This window comes from Lagenorhynchus albirostris, chromosome 10, assembly GCF_949774975.1.
Source record: "Lagenorhynchus albirostris chromosome 10, mLagAlb1.1, whole genome shotgun sequence".
Lineage (NCBI taxonomy): Eukaryota > Metazoa > Chordata > Mammalia > Artiodactyla > Delphinidae > Lagenorhynchus > Lagenorhynchus albirostris.
The window spans coordinates 37,641,093-37,668,741 of NC_083104.1; the positions used below are offsets into that span (position 1 = coordinate 37,641,093).

The 27,649-nt window shown below is 37.1% G+C and overlaps 1 protein-coding gene across 1 annotated transcript in view; it reads right to left on the bottom strand.

The window, feature by feature from the left end:
- The window catches only part of DOCK3 (dedicator of cytokinesis 3), a 412,216-nt gene that overhangs the window by 357,253 nt on the left and 27,314 nt on the right, over positions 1-27,649 (bottom strand). Inside the window, exon 2 of the mRNA XM_060161726.1 lies at positions 13,927-14,010. Within this exon, the coding sequence (XP_060017709.1) occupies positions 13,927-14,010 (84 nt within the window). The remainder of the gene's footprint in view (positions 1-13,926; positions 14,011-27,649) is intronic.

A 27,649-nucleotide genomic window follows, 5' to 3' on the forward strand; every position in this document is an offset into this window, starting at 1 on the left:
ACAATAACAAGCCCAAAACAATTAAGAAAATGGTAATAAGAACATATATATGAATAACTACCTTAAATGTAACTGGATTAAATGCGCCAACCAAAAGATATAGACTGGCTGAATGGATACAAAAACAAGACCCGTACATATGCTATCTACGACAGACCCACTTCAGACCTAGGGACACATACAGACTGAAAGTGAGGGGATGGAAAAAGATATTCCATGCAAATGGAAATCAAAAGAAAGCTGGAGTAGCAATTCTCATATCAGACAAAACAGACTTTAAAATAAAGACTATTAAAAGAGACAGAGAAGGACAGAACATGATGGTCAAGGGATCAATTCAAGAAGAAGATATAACAACTGCAAATATTTATGTACCCAACATAGGAGTACCTCAATACATAAGGCAAATGCTAACAGCCATAAAAGGGGAAATCAACAGTAACACAATAATATTTGGGGACTGTAACACCCCACTTTCACCAATGGACAGATCATCCAAAATGAAAATAAACAAGGAAACACAAGCTTTAAATGATACATTATACAATATGGACTTAATTGATATTTATAGGATATTCCATCCAAAAAGAGCAGATTACACTTTCTTCTCAAGTGCTCATGGAACATTCTCCAGGATAGATCATGTCTTGGGTCACAAATCAAGCCTTGGTAAATTTAAGAAATTTTAAATCGTATCAAGTATCTTTTCTGACCACAACGCTATGAGACTAGATATCAATTACAGGAAAAAATCTGTAAAAAATACAAACACATGGAGGCTAAACAATACACTACTGAATAACCAAGAGATCACTGAAGAAATCAAAGAGGAAATCAAAAAATACCTAGAACAAATGACAATGAAAACACGATGGTCCAAAACCTATGGGATGCAGCAAAAGCAGTTCTAAGAGGGAAGTTTATAGCAATACAATCCTACCTTAAGAAACAAGAAACATCTCAAATAAACAACCTAACCTTACACCTAAAGCAATTAGAGAGCGAAGAACAAAAAAACTCCAAAGTTAGCAGAAGGAAAGAAATCATAAAGATCAGATCAGAAATAAATGAAAAAGAAATGAAGGAAACGATAGCAAAAATCGCTGAAACTAAAAGCTGGTTCTTTGAGAAGATAAAATTGATAAACCATTAGCCAGATTCTTCAAGAAAAAAAGGGAGAAGACTCCAATTAATAGAATTCAAATAGAATAAGGAGAAGTAACAACTGACACTGCAGAAATACAAAGGATCATGAGAGATTACTACAAGCAACTATATGCCAATAAAATGGACAACCTGGAAGAAATGGACAAGTTGTTAGAAAAGCACGACCTTCGGAGACTGAACCAGGAAGAGATAGCAAATGTAAACAGACCAATCACAAGCACTGAAATTGAAACTGTGATTAAATATCTTCAAACAAACAAAAGCCCAGGACCAGATGGCTTCACAGGTGAATTATATCAAACATTTAGAGAAGAGTTAACACCTATCCTTCTCAAAGTCTTCCAAAATATAGCAGAGGGAGAAACACTCCCAAACTCATTCTATGAGGCCACCATTACCCTGATACCAAAACCAGACAAAGATGCCACAAAAAAAGAAAACTTCAGGTCAATATCACTGATGAACATATGCAAAACTCCTCAACAAAATACTAGCAAACAGAATCCAACAGCACATTAAAAGGATCATACACCATGATCAAGTGGGGTTTATCCCAGGAATGCAAAGATTCTTCAGTATACGCAAATCAATCAATGTGATACACCATATTAACAAACTGAAGGAGAAAAAACATATGATCATCTCAATAGATGCAGAAAAAGCTTTCATCAAAATTCAACAACCATTTATGATAAAAAAAAAAAACTCTACAGAAAGTGGGCGTAGAGGGAACTCTCCTCAACATAATAAAGGCCATATATGACAAACTCACAGCAAACATCATTCTCAATGGTGAAAAACTGAAAGCATTTCCACTAGGATCAGGAACAAGACAAGGATGTCCACTCTCACCACTATTATTCAACATAGTTTTGGAAGTCCTCGCCACGGCAATTAGAGAAGAAGAAGAAATAAAAAGAATCCAAGTTGGAAAAGAGGAATTAAAACTGTCACTGTTTGCCGCTGTCATGATACTAGACATAGAAAATCCTAAAGGTGCCACCAGAAAACTACTAGAACTAATCAATGAATTTCGTAAAGTTGCAGAATACAAAATTTATACGCAGAAATCTCTTGCATTCCTATATACTAACAGCGAAAGAGCAGAAAAAGAAATTAAGGAAACAATCCCATTTACCACTGCAACAAAAAGAATAAAATATTCTAGGGATAAACCTACCTAAGAAGGCAAAAGACTTGTACTCAGAACACTATAAGATACTGATGAAAGAAATAAAAGACAACACAAGCCGATGGAGAGATATACCATGTTCTTGGATTGGAAGAATCGATATTCTGAAAATGACTATACTACCCAAAGCAATCTACAAATTCAATGCAATCTCTATCAAATTACCAATGGTATTTTTCACAGAATTAGAACAAAAAAATTACAATTTGTGTGGAAACACAAAAGACCTCGAATAGACAAAGCAATCTTGAGAAAGAAAAATGGAGCTGGAGGAATCAGGCTCCCTGACCTCAGACTATACTACAAAGTTACAGTAACCAAGACAATATGGTACTGGCACAAAAACAGAAATACAGATCAATGGAACAGGAGAGAAAGCCCAGAGATAAACCCACGCACCTATGGTCAACTAATCTATGGCAAAGGAGGCAAGGATATACAATGGAGAAAAGACAGTCTCTTCAATAAGTGGTGCTGGGAAAACTGGACAGCTACATGTAAAAGAATGAAATTAGAACACTCCCTAACACCATACACAAAAATAAACTCAAAATGGATTAAAGACCTAAATGTAAGGCTGGACACTATAAAACTCTTAGAGGAAAATACAGGCAGAACACACTTTGAAATAAATCACAGCAAGATCTTTTTTGATCCACCTGCTAGAGTAATGAAAATAAAAACAAAAATAGGGGATTCCCTGGTGGCGCCATGGTTAACAACCTGCCTGCCAATGCAGGGGACATGGGTTCAAACCCTGGTCCATGAAGATCCCACATGCCACGGAGCAACTAAGCCTGTGCGCCACAACTACTGAGCCTGCGCTCTAGAACCTGCGAGCCACAACTACTGAAGCCCGCACACCTAGAGGCCATGCTCCGCAACAAGAGAAGCCACCGCAATGAGAAGGCCACAAACCGCAACAAGAGTAGCCCCCGCTTGCCGCAACTAGAAAAAACCCACGTGCAGCAACAAAGACCCAATGCAGCCTAAAATAAATAAATAATTAATTTTTTTTAAAAAAAGTATGGATACCAAGGGGGGAAGGGGGAAGTGGGATGAAGTGGGAGTTTGGGATTGACATGTATACACTACTAGTATAAAATAGATGACTAATGAGAACCTACTATATAACACAGGGAATTCTACTCAATGGTCTGTGGTGACCTAAATGGGAAGGAAATCCAAAAAAGAGGGGGTGTATGTCTACATATAGCTGATTCACTTGGCTGTACAGCAGAAACTAACACATTGTAAAGCAACTATACTCCAATAAAAGACTTTTTTTATTTTTTTAATTAAAAAAATTTTTTAAAGATAGGAAAAAAAAAAAGGAGCAATCCCACTTACAATAGCATCAAAAACAAAAAAAGAGGAATAAATTTAACCAAGGAAGTAAAAGATCTATGCACCAAAAACTATAAGACACTGAGGAAAGAAATTCAAGAACATACATAAATGAAAAAATATTCTGTGTCAATAGATTGGAATAGTTGATATTAATAAAATATACATACTACTCAAAGCTACCTATAGATTCAATGCAATCTCTATCAAAATTCCAATGACATTTTTCACAGAAATAGAAAAAACAATCCTAAAATTCATAAGGAACCACAAAAGACTCTGAATAGCCAACACAATCTTGAGAAAGGGCAAAGTTGGAGGCAAAAAAAACAAAAAACAAAAGAATAACTGAGAGTTCAGAAGTAAACCCATGAATATATGGTCAAGTAATATTTGGCAACAGAATGAAGAATACTCAATAGGAAAAGGACAGTCTCTTCAATAAATGGTGTTGGAAAAACTGGATATACACATGCAAAAGAATTGGACCCCTATCTTAAATCACTCACAAAAATTAACTTGATATGGATTAAAGACTTAAACAGTAAGACCTGAAACCATAAAATTCCTAATAGGGAAAATGCACCCTGACATTAGTGTTAGCAATTATTTTTTGGATACAGTGCCAAAAGCACAAACAAGAAAAGCAAAAATTAATAAGTGGGACTACATCAAACGAAAAAGTTTCTGCACAGCAAAGAAACAATCAACAAAATGTCCAGGTAACATCTGGAGTAGGAGAAAATACAACTGACCCTTGAACATCAAGGGGTTTAACATGGCATGCGCCAACCCTCCATGCAGTCGAAAATGTGCATGTAACTTACAGTCAACCCTCCACGTATGCAGTTCCTCCATATTGTGGCTCCTCCATATCCGTGGTTCCACATCCACAAATTCAATCATCCAAGGATTGTGTAATACTATAGTAAGCACTATTGAAAAAACTGGCATATAAGTGGACCCTTGCAGTTCAAACCCATGTTGTTCAAGAGTCAATTATATTTGCAAATCATATTATCTGAGAAAGAGTTAACATCCAAAATATATTCGGAACTCATACAATTCAAATACCAAAAAACAATCCGACTAAAAATCAGGTAGAGGACTTGAATAGACATTTTTCCAAAGAAGACATACAAATGGCCAACAGGTACATAAAAGGGTGCACAACATCACTAATCATCAGGGAAATGCAAATCACAACCACAATGAGATATCATCTCACACCTGTTAGAATGGCTATCATCAAAAAGATAAGAGATAACAAATGCTGAGAAGGATGTGGAGAAGGAACCCTGGTGCACTGGTGATGGGAATGTAAACTGGTAGAGTCAGTATGGAAAACAATAGGGAAGTTCCTCAAAAAACTGAGGAACTAGAACTACCATACAATCCAGCAATCCCACCGCTGGGTATGTATCCAAAGAAGATCAAATCACTATCTCAAAGATATCCCATGTCCGTTGCAGCATTACTCACAATAGCCAAGACATGGAAACAACCTGTGTCCATAGACAGATGAATGAACAAAGAAAATGTGAGATAGATATAAATATATCTCACACAAACACAATGGGATATTATTCAGCCACTTGAAACAAGGAAATTTTACCATTTGAGACAACATGGATGGATCTTGAGGGCACTGTGCTAAGTGAAATAAGTCAGAAAGAGAAAGACAAACACTGTACGATCTCACTTACATGTGGAATCTTTAAAAAAAAAAAAAAGCCAAACTCACAGGAACACAGAGTACAATAGTTGCCAGGGGCTGAGTAGTAGGAGAAATGGGGAGATGTTAGTCAAGGGGTTACAAACTTCCAGTTATAAGATGAGTAAGTTTCAGGGATGTAATGTACAGCATGGTGACTACAGTTAAAAACACTGTATTGTATGGGGCTTCCCTGGTGGCGCAGTGGTTGAGAGTCCGCCTGCCGATGCAGGGGACACAGGTTCGTGCCCCGGTCTGGGAGAATCCCACATGCCGCGGAGCAGCTGGGCCCATGAGCCATGGCCGCTGAGCCTGCGCGTCCGGAGCCTGTGCTCCGCAACGGGAGAGGCCACAACAGTGAGAGGCCCGCGTACCGCAAAATATATATATATATATATATATATATATACTGTATTGTATACTTAAAAATTGCTGTGAGACAACTGAAGAAGAGAGAACCTGCACACCACAACTAGAGAGAAGCCCGCGCCCCGCAATGAAGAGCCCACGCACTGCAACGAAAGACTCCACATGCCTCAATGAAGATCCTGCGTGCCGCAACTAAGACCCGACGCAGCCAAAAATAAATAAATAAAAAATAAATCTTAAAAAACAATTGCTGTGAGAGTAGAGCTTTAATGTTTTCACCATAACCACAAAATGGTAATTATGTGAGGTAAAATATTTGTTAGCTAACCTTACAATAATAAACATTTCGCAATATGTATGTATATCGAATCATCACACTGTACACCTTAAATTTATACAATGTTATACATCAATTTATATCTCAACAAAGCTGGGAAATAGGGGAAAATGTAAGGTCTAGGTGTGGTATGGGGTTGAAAACAAAAGGACTACTTGAAACTCTTTAAGAAAAATAGTCAAAACACTGCAGTTCTTCTTTATTCTGCCCACAATGTAAGACAAACATCCCTCTACCCCCACGCTATCAGAAAAACCAAGCATCATTCCCTGGGGAGTTTGGACAAGGCCAGTTTAGGATTCAGGGACCCACACTTTGCTGAGGACAGAGATGAACATCAAACTAAGAACAGGTCCCAATACCTACTCCTACGGGGCTGGTGATGCAAATCAGAGCTTTGACAAATGTAACACCCACGTAACATATAACACCCATATTTCATTAAAACACAGAACTTTTCAATCACCCTAAAAGTTCCCTCATGTCTCTTTCCAGACAATCCTCTCCCAGAGGCAATCACTATCCTGATTTGCATGACCATACATCTGTAATGTTGCTTGTTCTTTCATATTAATACAATCAATCAGAATGTAATCTTTTATATCTGGCTCTTTTGTTCAACACAATATTTTTTAAATTCATCCATGTTGTTCTATCTCTACATTTTTATCTATTTTTACAAGGATCTCCTGTTTTTAAGCAAATTTTTTGCTGATATGTAACATCCATAAGTATGCAAATCATTAGTCTACAGCTAAACAAATTTACAAAGAGTATGTACCTATATGCCCACCACCCAGTAAATAAAATATGAGCAGCATCCCAAAGCCACTCATGTCTCTTCCCGTCACTAACACACACACAGACACACCTTCAAATTGAATGTGATATATAAAGGAAAATGGATGAATTGCTGCTACACACAACGATATCACAGATACACTCTTGATTTAAAAAGCCAGATATTAAAAAAATAAATAAAAATTTAAAAAAATAAAAAGCCAGATATAAAAGTGGTTATCTAACTACTCTCTGACAAACATCACCAGCTATTAGTTTTACCTGGTTCTGTATTTTATGTACTTTCATTGAAACCATAACAGCATGAACTCTTACATCTGGCTCCTGTTGTAAAGATTCTATCTGTGATGTTCATCTGTATTGTTTTGTGTAGCAATAACTCATTCATTTTCCTTCTTGTGTCACTTTCAGTTATCTGAATATATCATAATTTATCTGCCCATTCTACTGCTGATGAGCAGTTTGTTTTTTTACAGTTCAGAGCAATTATGAATACAACTGCTGCTAACATTTTACATATGTATTTTGCTGTTGGATTTACACCTATGAGTAGACATGCTGAATCATAAGGTACCCGTACATTCAACTTTTGTAAATAGTGCCAAAGAGTTTTCCAAAGTAGTTAAGCCATTTTCTCTCCCACCAGCAGTGTATGGAAGTATCAGTTGTTCCAATTCCTTACCAGCACTTGGTATTGCCAGTGTTTTGAATTTTAGTCATGCTAGTGCCGTGTGGTGATATCTCATTGTGGTTTTAATTTGCATTTCCCTGATGAATGAGACTAAATACCTTCCCATATGTTTATGAACCATCAGAATATCTGTTTTGTGAGGAGCCTATCCAAGCCTTTTGCCTATTTTTCTACTGAACTGTCTTATTTTGTTTTATTGAGTTATAATTAACATACAATATTATATTAGCTTCAGGTATACAACACAGTGATTTCATATGTTTATACATTATCAAATAATCACCAAAATAAGTCAAGTTACTATCCATCACCATAAAAAGCTGCTACAATATTATTGACTATATTCCCTATGTGTACATTACATCCCCATGACTTATTTATTTTATAGCTGGAAATCTGTACCTCTTAATCCCCTTCACCTATTTCATCCATCCCTCCACCGCCTCCCCTATGGGAACAACCAGTTTATTCTCTGTATCCATGAGTCTTTTCCTGTCTTGTTTTTGTACTTTTTTTTTCCTTCCTTGTGGTACGCGGGCCTCTCACTGTTGTGGCCTCTCCCGCTGCAGAGCACAGGCTCCGGACGTGCAGGCCCAGCGGCCATGGCTCACGGGCCCAGCCGCTCCACAGCATGTGGGATCCTCCCAGACCGGGGCACGAACCCGCATCCCCTGCATTGGCAGGCAGATTCTCAACCACTGCACCACCAGGGAAGCCCCATTCCTGTCTTGTTTTGTTTCTTTTCTTCTTTGTTTTTTAGATTCCACATATGAGTAACATCATATCATATTTGTTTTTCCTGTCTGATTTGATTCACTTAGCATAATACCCTCTAGGTTCATCCATGCTGTCACAAATGGCAAGATCATATTCTTTTTTATGGCTGAGTAATATCCCAGAGTAATGGACACTTAGATTGCTCCCATATCTTTGCTAGTGTAAATAGTACTTCAATGAACATAGGGGTACATATATCTTTTCAAAACACTGTTTTCATTTTCTTCTGATAAAGACCCATAAATGGAATTACTGGATCATATGGTAGTTCTATTTTTAATTTTTTGAGGAACCTCCATACTGTTTCCCATAGTGGCTACACTAATTTACATTCCCATCAATGGTGCACGATAGCTCCCTTTTCTCCACATCCTTATCAACACTAGTTGTTTCTTGTCTTCTTTATAACAGCCATTCTCACAGTTGTGAGGTGGTATCATTACGGTTTTAATTTGCATTTCCCTGATGTTCAGTGATGTTGAACATCTTCTCATGTGCATGCTGGCCATCTGTATGTCTTCTTTGGAAAAATATCTACTCAGGTCCTCTGCCTACTTTTTAATTGTGTTGTTTGGGTTTTTTTGACAATGAGTATTAAGAGTTCTTTATATATTTTGGATATCAACCCCTTATCTATTATTGGCAAATATATTCTCCCATTCAGTAGGCTTTTTGTTTTGTTGATGGTTTCCTTCGCTGTGCAAAAGCTTTTCAGTTTGATGTAGTCTCATTTGTTTATTTTTGCTTTTGTTTCCCTTGCCTGAGAAGACAGATCAAAAAAATACTGCTAAGATCAATGTCAAAGAGCATACTACCTACATTTTCTTCTATGACTTTTATGGTTTCATGTCTTACAATTAAGTCTTTAACTGATTTTGAGGGGGGCGTTGTATACAGTATGAGAAAGTGGTCCAGTTTGATTCTTTTGCATGTAGCTGTCCAGTTTTCCAAACACTATTTATTGAACAGGTTGTCTTTTCTCCACTGTATATTCTGGCCTCCTTTGTCATAGATTAATTGACCATGCAAGTATATGTTGATTTCTGGGCTCTTTACTGTGTTCCATTGATCTGTGTGTCTGTTTTTGTGCCAGTACCATACTGTTTGGATTACTATACCTTTGTAGTACAGTTTCAAGCCTGGGAGCATGATACCTCCAGCTTTGTTCTTCCTTCTCAACATTGTTTTGACTATACAGGGTCTTTTGTGGTTCCATGCAAATTTTAGGATTATCTGTTCTAGTTCTGTGAAAATGCCTTTGGTATTCTGATAGGGACTGCACTGAATCTGTAGAATGCCTTGGGCAGTATGGTCATTTTCATGATATTGATTTGTCCAATCCATGCACATAGTACATCTTTCCATTTGTTTGTCTTGTCTACACTTTCTTTCATCAATGTCATAGTTTTCAGAGTACAGGTCATTCACCTCCTTGGTTAAATTTATTCCTAGGTATTTTACTCTTTTTGATGCATTTATAAATGGGATCACTTTGTTGATTCCTCTGATAGTTCGTTGTTAAAATAGAGAGATGCAACAGACCTCTATACATTAATTTTGTATACTGCAATTTTCCTGAAGTCACCTATTAAAGTCAGTTTTTGAATAACAATTCACTTACTGAATAACAGGTTTTTTTGTTTGTTTGTTTTTGCAGTATGCGGGCCTCTCACTGTTGTGGCCTCTCCCGTTGAGGAGCACAGGCTCCAGACGTGCAGGCTCAGTGGCGATGGCTCACGGGCCCAGCCACTCCGCGGCATGTGGTACCTTCCCGGACCGGGGCACGAACCTGTGTCCCCTGCGTTGGCAGGCGGACTCTCAACCACTGTGCCACCAGGGAAGCCCTGAATAAGTTTTTTTGTGAAATCTTTGGGGTTTTCTATATATAGTATCATGCCACCTACAAACAATGACAGTTTTATTTCTTCCTTTCCAATTCTGATTCCTTTTTTTGTTTTTGTTTTTTTGCCTAACTGCTGTGGCAATAACTTCCAATACTATGTTGAATGAAAGTGGTGAAAGTAAGGATCCTTGTCTTACTCCTGATCTTACAGCAAAAGCCTTCAGACTTCTCCATTGGGTATGATGTTACCTGTGGGATTTAATATATGCATGGCCTTTATTATGTTGAGGTAGGTTCCCTCTATACCTACTTTGTTGACAGTTTTTGTCATAAACAGACACTGAATTTGGCTAATGCATTTTCTGCATCTATTGAGATGATATGATTTTTATTCTTCAGTCTGATAATGTGGTGTATCTTGATTGATTTGCAGATATTGTACCATCCTTGCAACCCTGGGATAAATCCCACTTGATCATGGTGTATGATCCTTGTAATGTATTGTTGAATTTTATTTGATAATATTTTGTTGTAGATTTTTGCATTTATATTCATCAGTGATACTGGCCTGTAATTTTGTGTGTGTGTGTGATGTCTCTGGTTTTGTTATAAGGATGTGCTGGCCTCATAGAATGAGTTCAGAAGTGTTCCTTCCTCATTGATGTTTCTGAATAGTTTGAAAAATAAAAGTGTTAACTATTCTTTAAATGTTTGGTAGAATTCGCCTGTGAAGCCATCTGGTCCTGGACTTTTGCTTGTTGGAAGTTTTTTATTACTGATTCAATTTCATTACTGGTAATCAGTCTGTTCATATTTTCTATTTCTTTCTGATTCAGTCTTGGGAATTTGTACGTTTCCAGGAATTTATCCATTTCTCCTATGTTATCCATTTTATTAGTGTATAATTGTTCATAGTAATCGCTTATAATCTTCTGTATGTATGGTGTTGGTTGTAACTTCTCCTCTTTTATCCTTGATTTTATTTATTTGGGCCCTGTCTCCTTTATTCTTGATGAATCTAACTAAATGTTTATCAATTCTGTATATATTTTCAAAGAACTAACTCTTAGTTTCATTGATCTTCTCTATTGTTTTTTAGTCTCTATTTCAGTTATTTCCACTCTGATCTTTTATTTCCTTTATTCTACTAACCGTGGGCTTTGCTTGTTCTTCTTTTTCTAGTTTCTTTAAATGTATATTTTGATTGTTTGAGATTTTTCTTGTATCATGAAGTAGGCTTGTATCACTATGATCTTCCCTCTTAGAACTGTTTTATCTTCATCCCACAGATTTTGGATCACTGTGTTTCCATTTTCACTTGTCTCCAGGTAATTTTTGATTTCCTCTTTGACTTTTCAATGACCCATTGATTGTTTAGTAGCATGTTGTTTAGTCTCCATATGTTTGTGGGCTTTTTTTTTTCTTTCAGTTTTCTTCTTTTTTTTTTTTTGCAGTACATGGGCCTCTCACTGTGTGGCCTCTCCTGCTGCGAAGCACAGGCTCTGGACGCGCAGGCTCAGCGGCCATCGCTCACGGGCCCAGCTGCTCCGCGGCATGTGGGATCCTCCCAGACCGGGCACGAACCCGTGTCCCCTGCATCAGTAGGCAGACTCTCAACCACTGTGTCACCAGGGAAGCCCTCAGCTTTCTTCTTGTAGTTAATTCCTAATTTCATACCAGTGAAGTCAGAAAAGATGTCTAACAAATGCTGGAGAGGGTGTGGAGAAAAGGGAATCCTCTTACACTGTTGGTGGGAATGTAAACTGGTGCAGCCACTATGGAGAACAGTATGGAGCTTCCACAAAAAACTAAAAGTAGAGTTGCCATATGATCCAGCAATCCCACTCCTGGGCATGTATCCGGAGAAAACCATAATTCGAAAAGATACATGTACCCCTATGTTCACAGCAGCACAATAGCCAAGATATGGAAACCACCTAAATGTCCACCAATAGATGAATGGATAAAGAAGATGTAGTATACATATACAATGGAATATTACTCAGTCATAAAAAAGAATGAAATAATGCCATTTGCAGCTAAATGGATGGACCTAGAGATTATCATACTAAGCAAAATAAGTCAGAAAGAGAAAGACAAACACCATGTGAAGACATGTCCTTTACCAAATAGCTCTTTCACTCTGTGACTTGTCTTCTCCCTCTCCTTAATGATATCTTTTGAACAACATATCTTCATTTTAATAAAGTACAACTTATCAATAAAAAACCTTTGTCTACCCCTAGGTTAAAAAGAGTATTTTCCTATGCTTCCTTTAAGGTGCATGATTGTTTTACATTTCACATTCTACCATCCATCTGGAGTTGAATCTGGAGCATATGCTGTGAAGTTAGGTTCAAGATTCATTGGTTTCAATATTGACCCAATACCATTTATTGACTAGGCCATCATTTTTCATTCCAATCAGCCCAGCATCACTTATTGTAAAGGACATCATTTCCCCACTGCACTGCAATACCACCTTTTTCATATATCACTGGATGATAAACATGATGGTCTATTTCTGGACCCTCTGTTTCATTATTCTGTCTTTGCCCCCAAACCACAATGTCTTAATTTATAATAGTCTCATTTCTAGATGTCAGTTGGAAATCTTTCAATATTTCACTACTGAAAATGATGTTTGCTGTAGGCTTTTAGATATCCTTTATCAGATTAGGAAAACTCCCTTCTATTCTTATTTTGCTAAGAGTTTTTTTTATCATGAAGGGGTTTTTATTTATACTTCTGCTTTAAAATTATTAAAATGCATCCTGCACTAGAGTTCCCTTTCCAGAAAAGTGTACTCCCCAACTTAAACGGATCCTGGGTCATAGTAGGTTGCACTTACTCCCATACCCATCTGAACAGTAACTGGATCAGAGTTCAACTTCCATGTGTACTATCTCCATGCCCACATAGCAACATTTCTACTCTGTTATATAATTTGAGGTGGCTTCTACTCATGCTGAACTGCTATCAATTTTGGTATCAATTTTGTTTTTGTCCATGCTCTGATTGTGGGTGATTTCTCCGGAACTATATTTTTTCCACATATCTTGCTGACTTCAGTGCATAATTTTGAAGAATGTGATATTTTTCCATAATGCATAAATATTATAGCAGAAATACCCAAATATGTCACAGAAGAAGACAGTCAGGCCAAACTTCATTTGAGCACATTTACTGCCTTGCTTTAATTACGACTGATCATGTCCAGCCAATCAGACAGAAATATAAAAATGAACTGATTACACTTCGATTCTATTCAAATGCAGATAATCAGTAGCGAAATATTACCTATTCGATTGTAGGAAATCAAAACTAAGCATTTGATATAGTATGTAAAAATCATGTTCTGATTGACATGTATACACTGATGTGTATAAAATTTATGACTAATAAGAACCTGCTGTATAAAAAAAATAAATAAAATAAAATTTAAAAATTAAAAAAAAAATCATTTTCTGACAGCCAACAATAGTTATTTGTCACTATTAGATTAGAGCCAAAATAGCTCATCCTTTATGCTGAACATAGATCAGGAATGATTTTATAGCAGTGTATCATAATGTGATTAATTATAGCTTCAAAATGATTGCTTATAACCTCATACTACAAAATAAATGCATATCATACTGCCAAAAATGATCACCATTTGTGTTTTACAATTTATGGGTCCACTTACCTTCACATTTTTCAAGAATCTGGACTGTTTCTCCTATTTCTAAGACCAATCCTTGAGGGACAGATCCTCGAAAGCTGCATATCACTAGAAAAACAAGAATAAACATGTCAATTAGCATTTTAAAATAGTGAGACAGGGTCAGTGTCGATGAAAGTTAGCACTAAATTTTCTTAAGTATATACTCTCCCTTCTAATTCATTTTTCAAATATGTAAGTCCCTTTCAACTTAATCTATATTTTGAAAGGTAATATTAAATGGTTCAGAACACTGAGGTATACTTCGGCAAAATCACTATTACTTAGAGGTGTGTGCATGCATGCATGTATGTGAAAACATTTCTATAAACAGAGTCTCCCTCTCTCTCCCCCCCAGCATATCTTGTGTTTGCCTGTTCTTTCTGGGCAAGTATGTATCAATTAAGAAAAAATGATCATTAGAAGCTTATTATCTACTATAAACAGACAAATAGATATTTTTAAAAGGATCACCAAATAAATGATTATGCTTTGAAAAACAGAATCCCCACAATAAAACAAAAATTAATGAAGTAAAAAGCAAATGTACAACAGAGAAAATCTATACTCATCAAAATCCCACATACTTTTATTTTTAGAAAGCTGATAAAATGATTCTAAAATTTACATAATACAAAGAACCAAGAAAAGGCTTGTCAATCTTAAAGGATGTACACTATCATATATCAAGCCTTATAATCTAAAATTAGTTCTTTGAAAACACTAACACTGATAGACATGTAAGCAAGACTGATCAAAAAAAAAAAGAGAGAGAAAAGGTATAAATTATCAGTATCACCAATAAAAACATTAATGTAATAATTAAATGATGTATAAAAGGACATTAGATAAAACTTTATAACAAAAAATTAGAAAATTTAGAATAGATGGATAAATTTGTAGAAAGATCAACTTTACAAAAACTGACAGAGCAGTTAAAAACTTGAATAGTCCTGTATCTATTAAACAAAAGTGAATCTGTATTTAAAATTTTCCCACAAATGAAATAACAAGTCCTGACTACTCTACCAGCGAATTTGCCCAAACATCTGGAGAAGAAATGCCAACCACAAATAAGTCCCTCTAGGAAATAGGGAAAAGAGAATTCATTTTTAACTCAGCATGAAAGTAAAAGCTGACAAAGACATTATAAGAAAGGAAAGTTACAGGCCAATCTGTCTCATGATCACAGATAGAAAATCTTTTAAAAAAAAAAAAACCCAATTCAAAAATGGGCAAAAGACCTAAATAGACATTTCTCCAAAGAAGACAGACAGATTGCCAACAAACACGTGAAAGAATGCTCAACATCATTAATCATTAGAGAAATGCAAAACAAAACTACAATGAGATATCATCTCACACCGGTCAGAATGGCCATCACCAAAAAATCTACAAACAATAAATGCTGGAGAGGGTGTGGAGAAAAGGGAACCCTCCTACCCTGGTGGTGGGAATGTAAATTGATACAGCCACTATGGAGAACAGTATGGAGGTTCCTTAAAAAACTAAAAATAGAACTACCATACAACCCAGCAATCCCACTACTGGGCATTTACCCTGAGAAAACCATAATTCAAAAAGAGTCATGTACCACAATGTTCATTGCAGCTCTATTTACAATAGCCAGGACATGGAAGCAACCTAAGTGTCCATCAACAGATGAATGGATAAAGAAGATGAGGCACATATATACGATGGAATATTACTCAGCCATAAAAATAAACAAAACTGAGTTATTTGTAGTGAGGTGGATGGACCTAGAGTCTGTCATACAGAGTGAAGTAAGTCAGAAAGAGAAAAACAAATACCATATGCTAACACATATATATGGAATCTAAAAAAAAAAAAATCATCATGAAGAACTTAGGGACAAGACGGGAATAAAGACGCAGACCTACTAGAGAATGGACTTGAAGACACGGGGAGGGGGAAGGGTAAGCTGGGACAAAGTGAGAGAGTGTTAGTGTATATATGGACATATATACACTACCAAATGTAAAATAGATAGCTAGTGGGAAGCAGTTGCATAGCACAGGGAGATCAGCTCGGTGTTTTGTGACCAGCTAGAAGGGTGGGATAGGGAGGGTGGGAGGGAGGGAGACGCAAGAGGGAAGAGATATGGGGATATATGTATATGTATAACTGATTCACTTTGTTATAAAGCAGAAACTAACAGACCATTGTAAAGCAATTATACTCGAATAAAAATGTTAAAAATAAATAAATAAATAAATAAAAATAAAAGGCAAACTGGGAATTCCCTGGTGGCACAGTGGTTAGGACTCGGCACTTTCACTGCCATGATTCCCAGGTTCGATCCCTGGTCGGGGAACTAAGATCCCACAAGCCATGTGGTCATGCATGCATGCATGCATGAATGAATGAATAAATAAATAAATAGTAAATCAAGTCCAACTATATATAAAAAGAATAACCATGACCAATTTGGGCTTATTCCAGAGCGCAATTGGTTTAATATTAAAAAAATCAATAAAGGGGAAAAAAAATCACATGATCATATCCATAAATGCAGAAGAGGCATTTGATAAAATTCAACGTCTACTCGTGACTAAAATTCTTTTTTTTTTGTTTTTTTTTGCGGTACGCGGGCCTCTCACTGTTTTGGCCTCTCCCGTTGCGGAGCACAGGCTCCGTACCCGCAGTCCCAGCGGCCATGGCTCACGGGCCCAGCCGCTCCGCGGCACGTGGGATCCTCCCGGATCGGGGCACGAACCCGTGTCCCCTGCATCGGCAGGCGGACTCTCAACCACTGCGCCACCAGGGAAGCCCTAAAATTCTTAATAATCTAAGAATAGAAGGGAACTTCCTTAATATGATGAAGGTTATGTACAATGTATCTATAGCAAACATCATATATATTAGTGAAATACTCAGCATTTTATCAGTAAGGTTAGGAATAAGAAAAGCATGTCCACTACCATTTCTATTCAACATTACACTGAAGGGCCACCCTGTGCAAATAAAGCAGAAAAAGAAATAAAAGGTATAATGATTAGAAACAAAGAAATAATAGTATCATTATCTGCAGGTCTGAAAAAATCCCGAAGAACCTAGACATAAACCAACACAGAAAATATGTCAATGTGTAGCAAGGTCACTAGATACAATATGAATTTTTTTAAGTCTATACAGGAACAAACAACTAGAAAATGAAATGTTTTAGAAATATACAATTTATAACAGCACCAAAAATGTCAAGTAGGGCTTCACTGGTGGCGCAGTGGTTGAGAATCTGCCTGCTAATGCAGGGGACACGGGTTCGAGCCCTGGTCTGGGGAGATCCCACATGCCGCGAAGCAACTAGGCCCGTGAGCCACAACTACTGAGCCTGCGCATCTGGAGCCTGTGCTCCACAACAAGAGAGGCCGTGATAGTGAGAGGCCTGCGCGCCACGATGAAGAGTGGTCCCCCGCTCGCCGCAACTAGAGAAAGCCCACGCACAGAAACAAAGACTCAACACAGCCAAAATTAATTAATTAATTAATTTTTTTAAAAATGTCAAGTAACTATAAATCTAAGAGACATATGGAAGAACTCTATACAGAAAACTATATGACATTAGATATAGTAAAAGTCTAATAAATGAAGGCATACAACCTATTCATGAATTCCAAGACTCAACAGTATAAAGACACAGATTTTCCCCAAATTGATCATTAGATTCTATGCAATCTCAACCAAAATCCCAATAGACATTTTGTGGAAATCAATAAACTGATTCTACAATGTGCATAAAAATGTAAAGGATGAAACAGAGGAACATATACTACCTAATATCAGCCTTTCCATTGTTTAAAAAAAAAAAAAAGCCCAAGCTATAAAATTGTGTGTGTGTGTGTGTGAATAGCATGAGCCTATTTGTATGTGTACATATATATGTATATATTTAATCTCTACTGAAGATATCAAATTTGCTTACTGGTTACTAAAGATAACACTTGTGTCCCCCCAAAATTCCTATGTTGAAACGTAATCCCCAGTATGATGGCATTTGGAAATGGGGCCTGTGGGAGGTGATTAGGTCATCAAAGTGGTTCCTTCATGTATGGGAGTAGTGCACTTACAAATCAAGATCTCAGAGAGATCCCCCTCCCCTTTCACCATGTGAGGACACAGAAGTCGGCAGTCTGCAAACCTGACAAGGGTCTTTATCCAAACCTGACCATCCTAGCACCCTGATCTCAGACTTTTCAGCCTTTAGAACTACAAGAAATAAATGTCTGTTATTTAAGCTACCCAGTCTATAATATTTTTGTTATAGCAGTATGAACTGGACTAAGACATTGGTAATTAGTATGCTCTTATTAAAGTATTTGGCTATATTTCTAAATAGTAGTAGCATTATTCAATCTTCTGCTGTAAATTCCCCATGGAAAACAAAATTCTGAACAAAAACAAATAACAAAGCAGTTAGACCAACTTCTACCATTTAATGCCATACAGATTTGGAAAATATTAAGAAACAGCAAATACTCAACAGCATCCTCCTTTAAGTACCACGTGGGGAAAAATGGTCTTCTCTAGGATTTACTGGGTTGAACCCTTCATCACAGTGGAGAAAAAATCATGTTCCAGCGTCTCTCAAATCCTTGCAGGCACCCACATACTAACAATGAGACAAGTGTCCTAAGGTCAAAAGTATGCAATCTCTGAGCCATGGCTTATAGTAAAACTACAATGAATTGCATTAGCATTTAGGAATTTAACTTCACCAGACCTTCTATGTACTCCCTAACAAATTCTTTATCGAGGGCCTTGCTATTATTTCAATCTCCAAAGCGTTCATCACTCCTGTCTTCCTAACCTCTGTCACTAATTGACAAGAACATTAAAATTACCAACCGCTTTCCTTGTTTGAAATTGGGTGTTTCATGCCTATTCAGAGAACATATGTAAACTTTCCACTTTAATAACTATCTTCATTCAAGACTGGCTTTCAAGTGATTTTTTAAATTAATGTATAAGTAGAAAAGAAAAAAATTATATTTGCTAGAAAAGCAAGAGGCTCAAAAGAAAGCAGATCTTTCTCCCTGTAATCATGGATCTACTTTCAGGCCTATACTCTGTTTGCAGGACTATCACAAAGAATAAACCTATTAGTTATAGACTGTTTCACTCTATTCTCCTCTGTCTGTCAGGTACATTAGAAGTTACTGGTCACTGCGAGCTTCAAGAATTAGAAAAAGAATAGATACATATATATGTATAATTGAATCACTTTGCTGTACACCTGAAACTAACACAAAATTGTTAACCAACTGTACTCCAATATAAAATAAAAATTTTTTAAAAAGAAAATAATCTCCACCTATAAAGAATTTATCGTTTCATTGGTGGTGGCAGGGGAAGGACTGTGAGATGAGAGGGAAAAAATGCATGATCCATATGATGTTGCAAGATTTGTTTGACCCTGAGATCCACTTTCTACCCTCCTTCACCTCGCTCTATACCCCGGAGAGCCTGCCCTCTCGGGCAGCATCAACAGCCTCCTCTTTGCCCCGTGGCTGGTTGGGTAAATCCGGTGGAGAACACTGCCAGATGCTGGAGAACAGGCGGACAATAAGGTTGGGATGTTTATTCCTGCTGGGCCCTGGGAGCTGGCTGCATCCCTCTGCTGAAGGCCACAGCTCCTGTGAGTTTCTGTAACTGTTCCCTCACTTGCCCCTTCAGTCCTAGTGGTGGAACCAACCACCGGGGTACTGCACCCTATTCGTTTCCCTAGCTCCTGCCTCACCTTCAGAAGTAGTCCCTTTATTAAACCCTGTTCAGATTACCCCATTTGACTGTGCAATCTCTTTCCTGCCCAGACCCCGACAGATAAGTACAAACATAATAACAGCAGCTCTTTGCAGCTTCGTAACCTTTTTTTACCTTTTGAATCCAAGTTCGCCTGGACTCCTGCAATGGCCTCCTAAGTGATCGCTCACACCCACAGGTGCCCCTTCTCAGCCCATTCTCCAAACAAAACAAAACAAAACAACAACAACTATGACCTTTACCATTATTCTTTCAGTTTTGTGCCACCTTAATCCCCAAGTAATTAAGAATTCATCAGTGGCAAAATAAGATTGAAGACGTTTGAAAAACATGTTAACAGAGACAGATATACTAATTTTAAAATTTTTACAAATATTTAGCTTGAAATCTTTCATACTGTATCAAGTAGAAAAAGATTATAAACAATATTTATACCATGATTCCATTTTTTTGTGGGATATACAAATAAAAGTGGTTGCAACTAGGTTATAAGAATATTTTTATTTGCCTCTTGTTCAGCTTACCTACTTTGTCTACAGTGTATACATACTTCTCTAATATTTCTACCTTTATATACATACCTATACACACACACACACACTCATGAGGGAAAGCTTAATCTTTGCTAGATCATGAAAGAAGGGTCAAAAGATGCATTCTGAAGCAAATCCACTATACAATCTTGGACTGTTGTACCAGCCCACCCATATAATGCTACAAAATCAAATCTCTTCTGATTTCAAAAATGAGTTGTCATGGTAATAGACTCATAGTCCAAACTGACTTTCTATCAGTGTGGCTCAGAGAAAAATATCTACATCTTTCCACTCAATTATTTCCCCCACCAACTCAAACAAAAGATACTCACTACAAGAACTGTACTGCAGGATTGACCCATATTATTCTGTCTCCTTTACTATTAAATTAGTTTTCTTCTTTCTAATTGTTTACATAGATATTTCATTTATCATATACTAGTTTCATAAATATAAAGAATGTATTTCTGGGGCTTTCCTGGTGGCGCAGTGGTTGAGAGTCCGCCTGCTGATGCAGGGGACGCGGGTTCGTGCCCCGGTCCGGGAAGATCCCACATGCCGCGGAGCGGCTGGGCCCGTGAGCCATGGCCGCTGAGCCTGCGCGTCTGGAGCCTGTGCTCCGCAACGGGAGAGGCCACAACAGCGAGAAGCCCGCGTACCGCAAAAAAAAAAAAAAAGAATGTATTTCTGGAACATTATTCTGTCTCAAGTATCAATCATTCTTGTCCCAATATCCCACTTTTAATTGCTATTACCTCACATGGTAAAGTTAAGTACCTCCCCCCATTACTCTTTTAAGACTAAGCTCCTATGTTTGTTTTTTTCTTTTTTTTTTTTTTTTTGGCTGCATTGGGTCTTCACTGCTGTGTCCGGGCTTTCTCTGGTTGCGGCGAGTGGGGACTACTGTTCGTTGTGGTGCATGGGCTTCTCATTGCAGTGGCTTCCCTTGTTGTGGAGCACGGGCTCTTAGGCGTGCGGGCTTCAGTAGTTGTGGCACGCGAGCTCTAGAGCGCAGGCTCAGTTGGGCTTAGCTGCTCCGCGGCATGTGGGATCCTCCTGGGCCAGGGCTTGAACCCATGTCCCCTGCATTGGCACGTGGACTCTCAACCACTGCACCACCAGGGAAGCCCTCCTATGTTTCTTCTTACAGACAAACTGGAGAATATGATTATAAAATTCAGTGAACGGTACTGGTGGCATTTTGACTGGATTGCATCAAACTTATAAACTGGTTTGTTCTGAACAAGTAATGGATTTTACTACATGTAAAACTTTTTAGATGTCCATATATAATATCTAAAAATTCTGAAAGAAAAATGGAAAAATGCCAGCAAGAATCAAAATGTTCTACATTCAGTATGGACATAGCTTTTACAATCAAAAAGAAAAATACAGACTTTTTTTGCCCATAAGAAAACTGGGCAAAAGATACAAATAGGCCAAAAAACACATGAAAAAATATTAACCACAGTAACAAAGATTGCTAAAAAGTATCATTTTTATTTTTTTATCAGATTGTCAAAGATTAATACCCAAACAGTGCTGATAAAGATGTGCACATATATGACCAGAATACAAAGTGTAAGATTTTTTTCTTAAAAAGGTGGTAGAAATGGGTCCATTTTAAGATTTCACATGCTTTGACACAATTCCACTTCTAGAAATCAATACTCGATAACCATCAAGTAAATAAATATATATGCAGCAAGATCTGCAGCATACTGTTCTCTATAATAGCAAAACTGAGCTATAAATTAACAACAAAAAAAAGCCCTAAAAATGGAAAGTAAAATGAATTAAATAAACCTAGATGTACAGCCAAGTTAGTAGTATAACCAAAAAGAGAGGAACTATTCCAAGTAATGTCAAAAGAAAGTAATTTGACCAAATATCCCTAATGGAATATATTCTAAGGATAAAAAGAACTTCAAAAAAATCTTAATCTGCTTTCACTAATCATACTGTTGATACAGTGATAGTAATGCCATTCTAAGACTGTTGTGTGAGTAATGGGGAATAAGGCAAGTAAGTAATTACTTAGGAATTTGTTTTTAAGGGAGGAAAGATGCAGATGTAAGATTTATGAAGTTAAGTAAAGACAATGTAGCAATGCACAGTTCCTGACAAGGCACTAGAAACAATGACAAATCTCTAGCACTGAAATTGTGATTTCTAAATATACTCTTTCTCACTAAAAGGAACCAGGGCTCCTTGGGAAAATGCCAAGTTTAGGACAGGAAATGCTTAAGATAAGCATAGAATATCTTGTCATACTAAAAACCAAGGAAGCTGTCAAAAACTACTATGGTCAGGTCAAAAGGACTTTCAACACCAGGAGAGTCCCACTACTCACTAAAAGAATAGTATATCAGTATATTTAAATCTCTGAGTTAATAATAACAATGGTTCAAAAAAAAGCTTACGGTCACTTTTCAGAGATTGCTGAGGGAATCAGCTCACTACTGTGAAAATTAGCAAAACAGGAAAAAAAACAGAACATATATCATGATTTTCCTATACAAACTATATACCTCTGAATACCCAAGTAGTTAAGGAAAAGTTTCTCTTTATAAAAAATATCCTAGACAATAAACAAAGAAGTGATGGCAAAGGTAGAATATCACCATTTTGCAACCCCCAATAAATGTATGGGTATAGGAAATGATCATCAATAGCTCTAACATCACAAAAAGAGGAAACAAGAAACTATGTAACTACTAAACAAAGTACATAATGCCATCTATAAAGTAATCATTTATTTTAAAAAAAACTCAAACCTTAATATGGGGACGCCTATAGAACTAACTGCCAACTTAAAGGAAATACCAGGAAAAAGGAGCATATTAAATGAATTCACAGAAACATGATTAGCAAGATTCACACCATGAGACAAAAGATTCAGTTTCTTTAACAAAACACTGCAAGGGAAAAAAAGAGATGGAGAACTTAATAAAACAGCCTTCAGCTATACAATTCCATATACAATAGCACCAAAAATAATAAGATACTTAGGAATAAATTTAACCAAAGAGGTACAAGACTGAAAACTACAAAACACTGCTGAGAGAAATTAAAGATCTAAGTAAGTAGAAAGATATCCCATGTTCATGGATTGGTAGAATTGATACTGTTAAGATGACAATTCTACCCAAGGTAATCTACAGTTTCAATGGAATCCCTATCACAATCCCCAAGAAATAGAAAAACACATCCTACAATTCATATGGAATTTCCAGAGGCCCCAAATACCCAAAGCAATCTTAAAAAAGAACAAAGTTGGATGACTCACACTTTCAAGTTTCAAAACTTACTTCAAAACTACAATAATCAAAATAGTGTGGTACTGGCATAAGGATATATAGATCAATGGAATATAATTAAGAGCCAGAAATGGGGAAAGAAAAGACTGTTCAGCAGGGACTTCCCTGGCGGTCCAGTGGTTAAGACTCCGCACTTCCAATGCAGGGGACGCGGGTTCGATCCCTGGTCAGGGTACTAAGATCCCACATGCCATGCAGTGCGGCCAAAAAATTAAAAATAAAATAAATAAAAATTTTAAAAAAAACTGTTCAGCAAGTACTGCTAGGAAAACTGAATATCCACATGCAAGATAATGAAGTTGAATCCTTACCTTACACTATATACAAAATTAATTCAAAATGGATCAAAGACCTAAATATAAGAGCTGAAATTATAAGACTGTCAGAAAAAAAATAGGGCAAATACTCATGACATCTGATTTGGCAATAGTTTCTTGGATAAGAACAACAAAAGAAAATACATTAATTGAATTTCAACAAAATTAAAAGCTTTTGTGCAGCAAGGGACACTATTAAGAGAGTGAAAAGACAGTCTGTAGACCAGCAGAAAATATTTACAAATCAACTCTTAAAAGGCTTTAAATATTAAAAAATATATAAAGAAAGTAATAAACAACAAAAATAAAAAACCCAATTCAAAAATAGGCAAAGGATTTTAATAGACATTTCACCAAAAAATATATACAAATGAACAACAGCACATGAAAAGAGGCTCAACATCATTAGCCATTAGGGAAATGCAAATCAAACCCACAATGAGATACCACCTTACACCCACCAGAATTGCTATCATCAAAAAGGCAGAAAAAGACTTCCCTGGTGGCGCAGTGGTTAAGAATCCTCCTGCCAATGCAGGGGACACAGGTTCAAGCCCTGGTCCAGGAATATCCCACTGAGCCTGTGCGCCACAGCTACTGAGCCTATGCTCTAGAGCCCATGAGCCACAACTACTGAGCCCACGTGCCACAACTACTGAAGCCCACACGCCTACAGCCCATGCTTCAGAACAAGGGAAGCCACCGCAATGAGAAGCCTGCGCACCGCAACGAAGAGCAGCCCCTAGAAGGGTTCGCCGCAACTAGAAGGCCCACGCGCAGCAACAAAGACCCAATGCAGCCAAAAATAAATAAAATAAATAAATTTTTTTTAAAAAAGGCAGAAAATAACAAGTTTTGGCAAAGATGTGGAGAAAGTGGAACCCTAGTGCACTGCTGGAGGACATGTAAAATGATGCAGGTGCTATGGAAAACAACATGGCAATTCCTCAAAAAATTAAAAATTACCACATGATCCAGCAATTCCACTCTGTGCATATTTCTGAAAGAATTGAAAACATTCACACAAAAACTTGTACATGAATATTTATGGCACAATTATTCATAACAGCCAAAAAGTGGAAAGAATTCAAATATCCATCAATTGGTAAAGAGATAAACAAAATGTGGTATACCCATACAATGGGATATTACCAGCCATAAAAAGGAATGAAGTACTGACATATGCTACAACATGGATGAATCTTGAAAACATTATGCCCTGTGAAAGAAGCCAGACACAGAAGGCCACATATTGTATGATTCCATTTACTTGAAATGCCCAGAACAGACAAATCATTAGACAAAAAGTTGACTAGACGTTGCTGGGGTGACAGAGAGGGAATGGGGAGTGACTGCTGATGGGTACAGGGTTTCTTTTTTGGAGTGATGAAAATGTTCTGGGATTAAGGTAGTGGTGATGAACGCACAACTCTATAAATACACTAAAAATAAGTGAATTGTACACTTTAAAGGGTGAGCTATATGGTATGTGAATTATCTCTCAAATAAGGATTTTTTTAAACACAAAAAAAGAAAAATAATAGTATGCAAACAATGATAAATAAACATAAAAGAAAACTAATTGCAGGAGACAAGGAAATTTTATATAACTGACTTTTACGTCAAAAAAGTAAAAATAGCACACACTTTAAGACCTAAGACCAAATATTGTCAATTATCAGAACAAAGCAGATGAAAGCAGGTGTCTCTACAGAGGAAATCCTCACAGGAGAACTTTAAAAGCATTAGGACAATTTGAGAATTACAATCAGAATGACTGTTTATATCATATGAAATAAATGAAAATCCATGAGTCTGTGATCATACTAAATGAAGAAGAAAAAAAGAAAAATGGCAAAACAAGAAGTAGAAACAATCCTGTAAAAGAAAGTAAGTCAGTAACATTAAGGGCAGGCTAAAAAAATAAAATGTATACACAATGTAGAGAAAAAAGACAAGCTGAAATGTTTTAAGTAGTGGTTCTTAAATGAATCCAAAGATGGGCTTCCAGAAGTCCATAAATATTCTGATATGGTTGGTAAATTTTTATTTTGGCATACGTGAATCTTCCTGCAGACATGATCTGTAACATTCATTATATTCTCAAAATGGAATTTGACGCTTGCCCCCCTCACCCCCAAAAAAAGTACCACTAGATTAAAGATGACAGCTATAAAAGACAATTGATACGTAATAAAATTTTTACTTAAAAGGTTTAAAAAGCAAAACCAAGATTTGGTTTCTCAAGTCCATGCTCTGGAACAAAGGTAGGTTTGTTCTGACTTACTGGCCACAGAAAGGTTATGCATCTTCCCAGTAGAGATAATGGCTGAAGATACAGACTCCAAAACCAGAATGCCTGAGTTTGAATCTCGGCTCTACAACTTACTGGTTGTGTGACAATGGACAAGGCAGGCACTCAGCCTTCCTGTGTCTCAGTTTCCTCATCTTTAAAAATGGGGATGATAATAGCATATACTTCATAGGATTATGGTGAAGATTACAGTTAATATACATTAAGTGCTTAGAATAGTACCTGGTACAAAGTACTATGTAAGTGTCTGAAATTATTATTCCACAAGTTACTTTTTAAAAGTATGTACATAACTTATTTATATATACATAGAAAGAAATATCAAATCATTTATAGCAGTTACCTGAGCTGGGTGAGGGAAGAAGTGGGGATACACTTGGGGAAATGAGTTAAGAGGCTTTGAGTATTACTTCCACAGTTTTTAAAAGCTGTAAGGATTTTTAAAAATTAAGTCCATCGTATTTGCCTATACCATGTATAAGCACACTGCATCTATATAAGCATTCCACAATGTCTCTAAAGTTGTACTCTTTTCAGTGTAACTCTAGTAATACAAAAATATCATAGAATCAACACTAAAGTTTACTTTCCTATATGTGAAATAAAAGAAACCACCATTGCTAAATCTTTTAATACAAACACTAGCCATCAGAACAGAATTCAGAGTTTCCTCTTTTACATGAAAACCAGCTGCTTATAAATTAAGAACTATTGGGTTATCTTTTTGCACTTCAAGAAAAGAGCACTTCAAGTTAGAAACTATCATTTTTTTGGGGGGGGGGGTTCGCAGGCCTCTCACTGTTGTGGCCTCTCCTGTTGCGGAGCACAGGCTCCAGACGTGCAGGCTCAGTGGCCATGGCTCACGGGCCCAGCCGCTCCGCGGCACTTGGGATCTTCCCGGACCGGGGCATGAACCCGTCTCCCCTGCATCGGCAGGCGGACTCTCAACCACTGCGCCACCAGGGGAGCCCCAGAAACTATCTTTTAAAAATGTGTTTCAAACACACTACAGGCAAAGAGAAATTTTTAAGGGGGTGAATATGCTTTAATGTAAGAGATAAACTAGGTACCCCAACTGAGTCCCAAACGAGTTTCAGTCATGAGGTGGGGAGGAGAGCATGTAATGTCTGGTGAGGTCAGGAGAAGAATAAAGATTTCAAAGAGGTGGTTTGCAGAATGGCAAATGGGGGAGCTAAGAGTAGAGGCATGAAGGATAGATGGAAGAGGACAGCAAGGGTCTGTCTCCCATCCTGGCCAAAGAGACAGTGAATTATTAGGGCGAGGTACAGACAGAAGAGGTGAAGCTTTCTCTCCAAGAATTTGAGACCCAGGAGCGCAAGCAGTGCACATAGCAGTTATAGCACTGATTTAGGGCATAGGTGTCAAAAATCACAGTTACAAAGGCAGTTTTGAGAATTCTTAGTAATTAAAAAAAATATA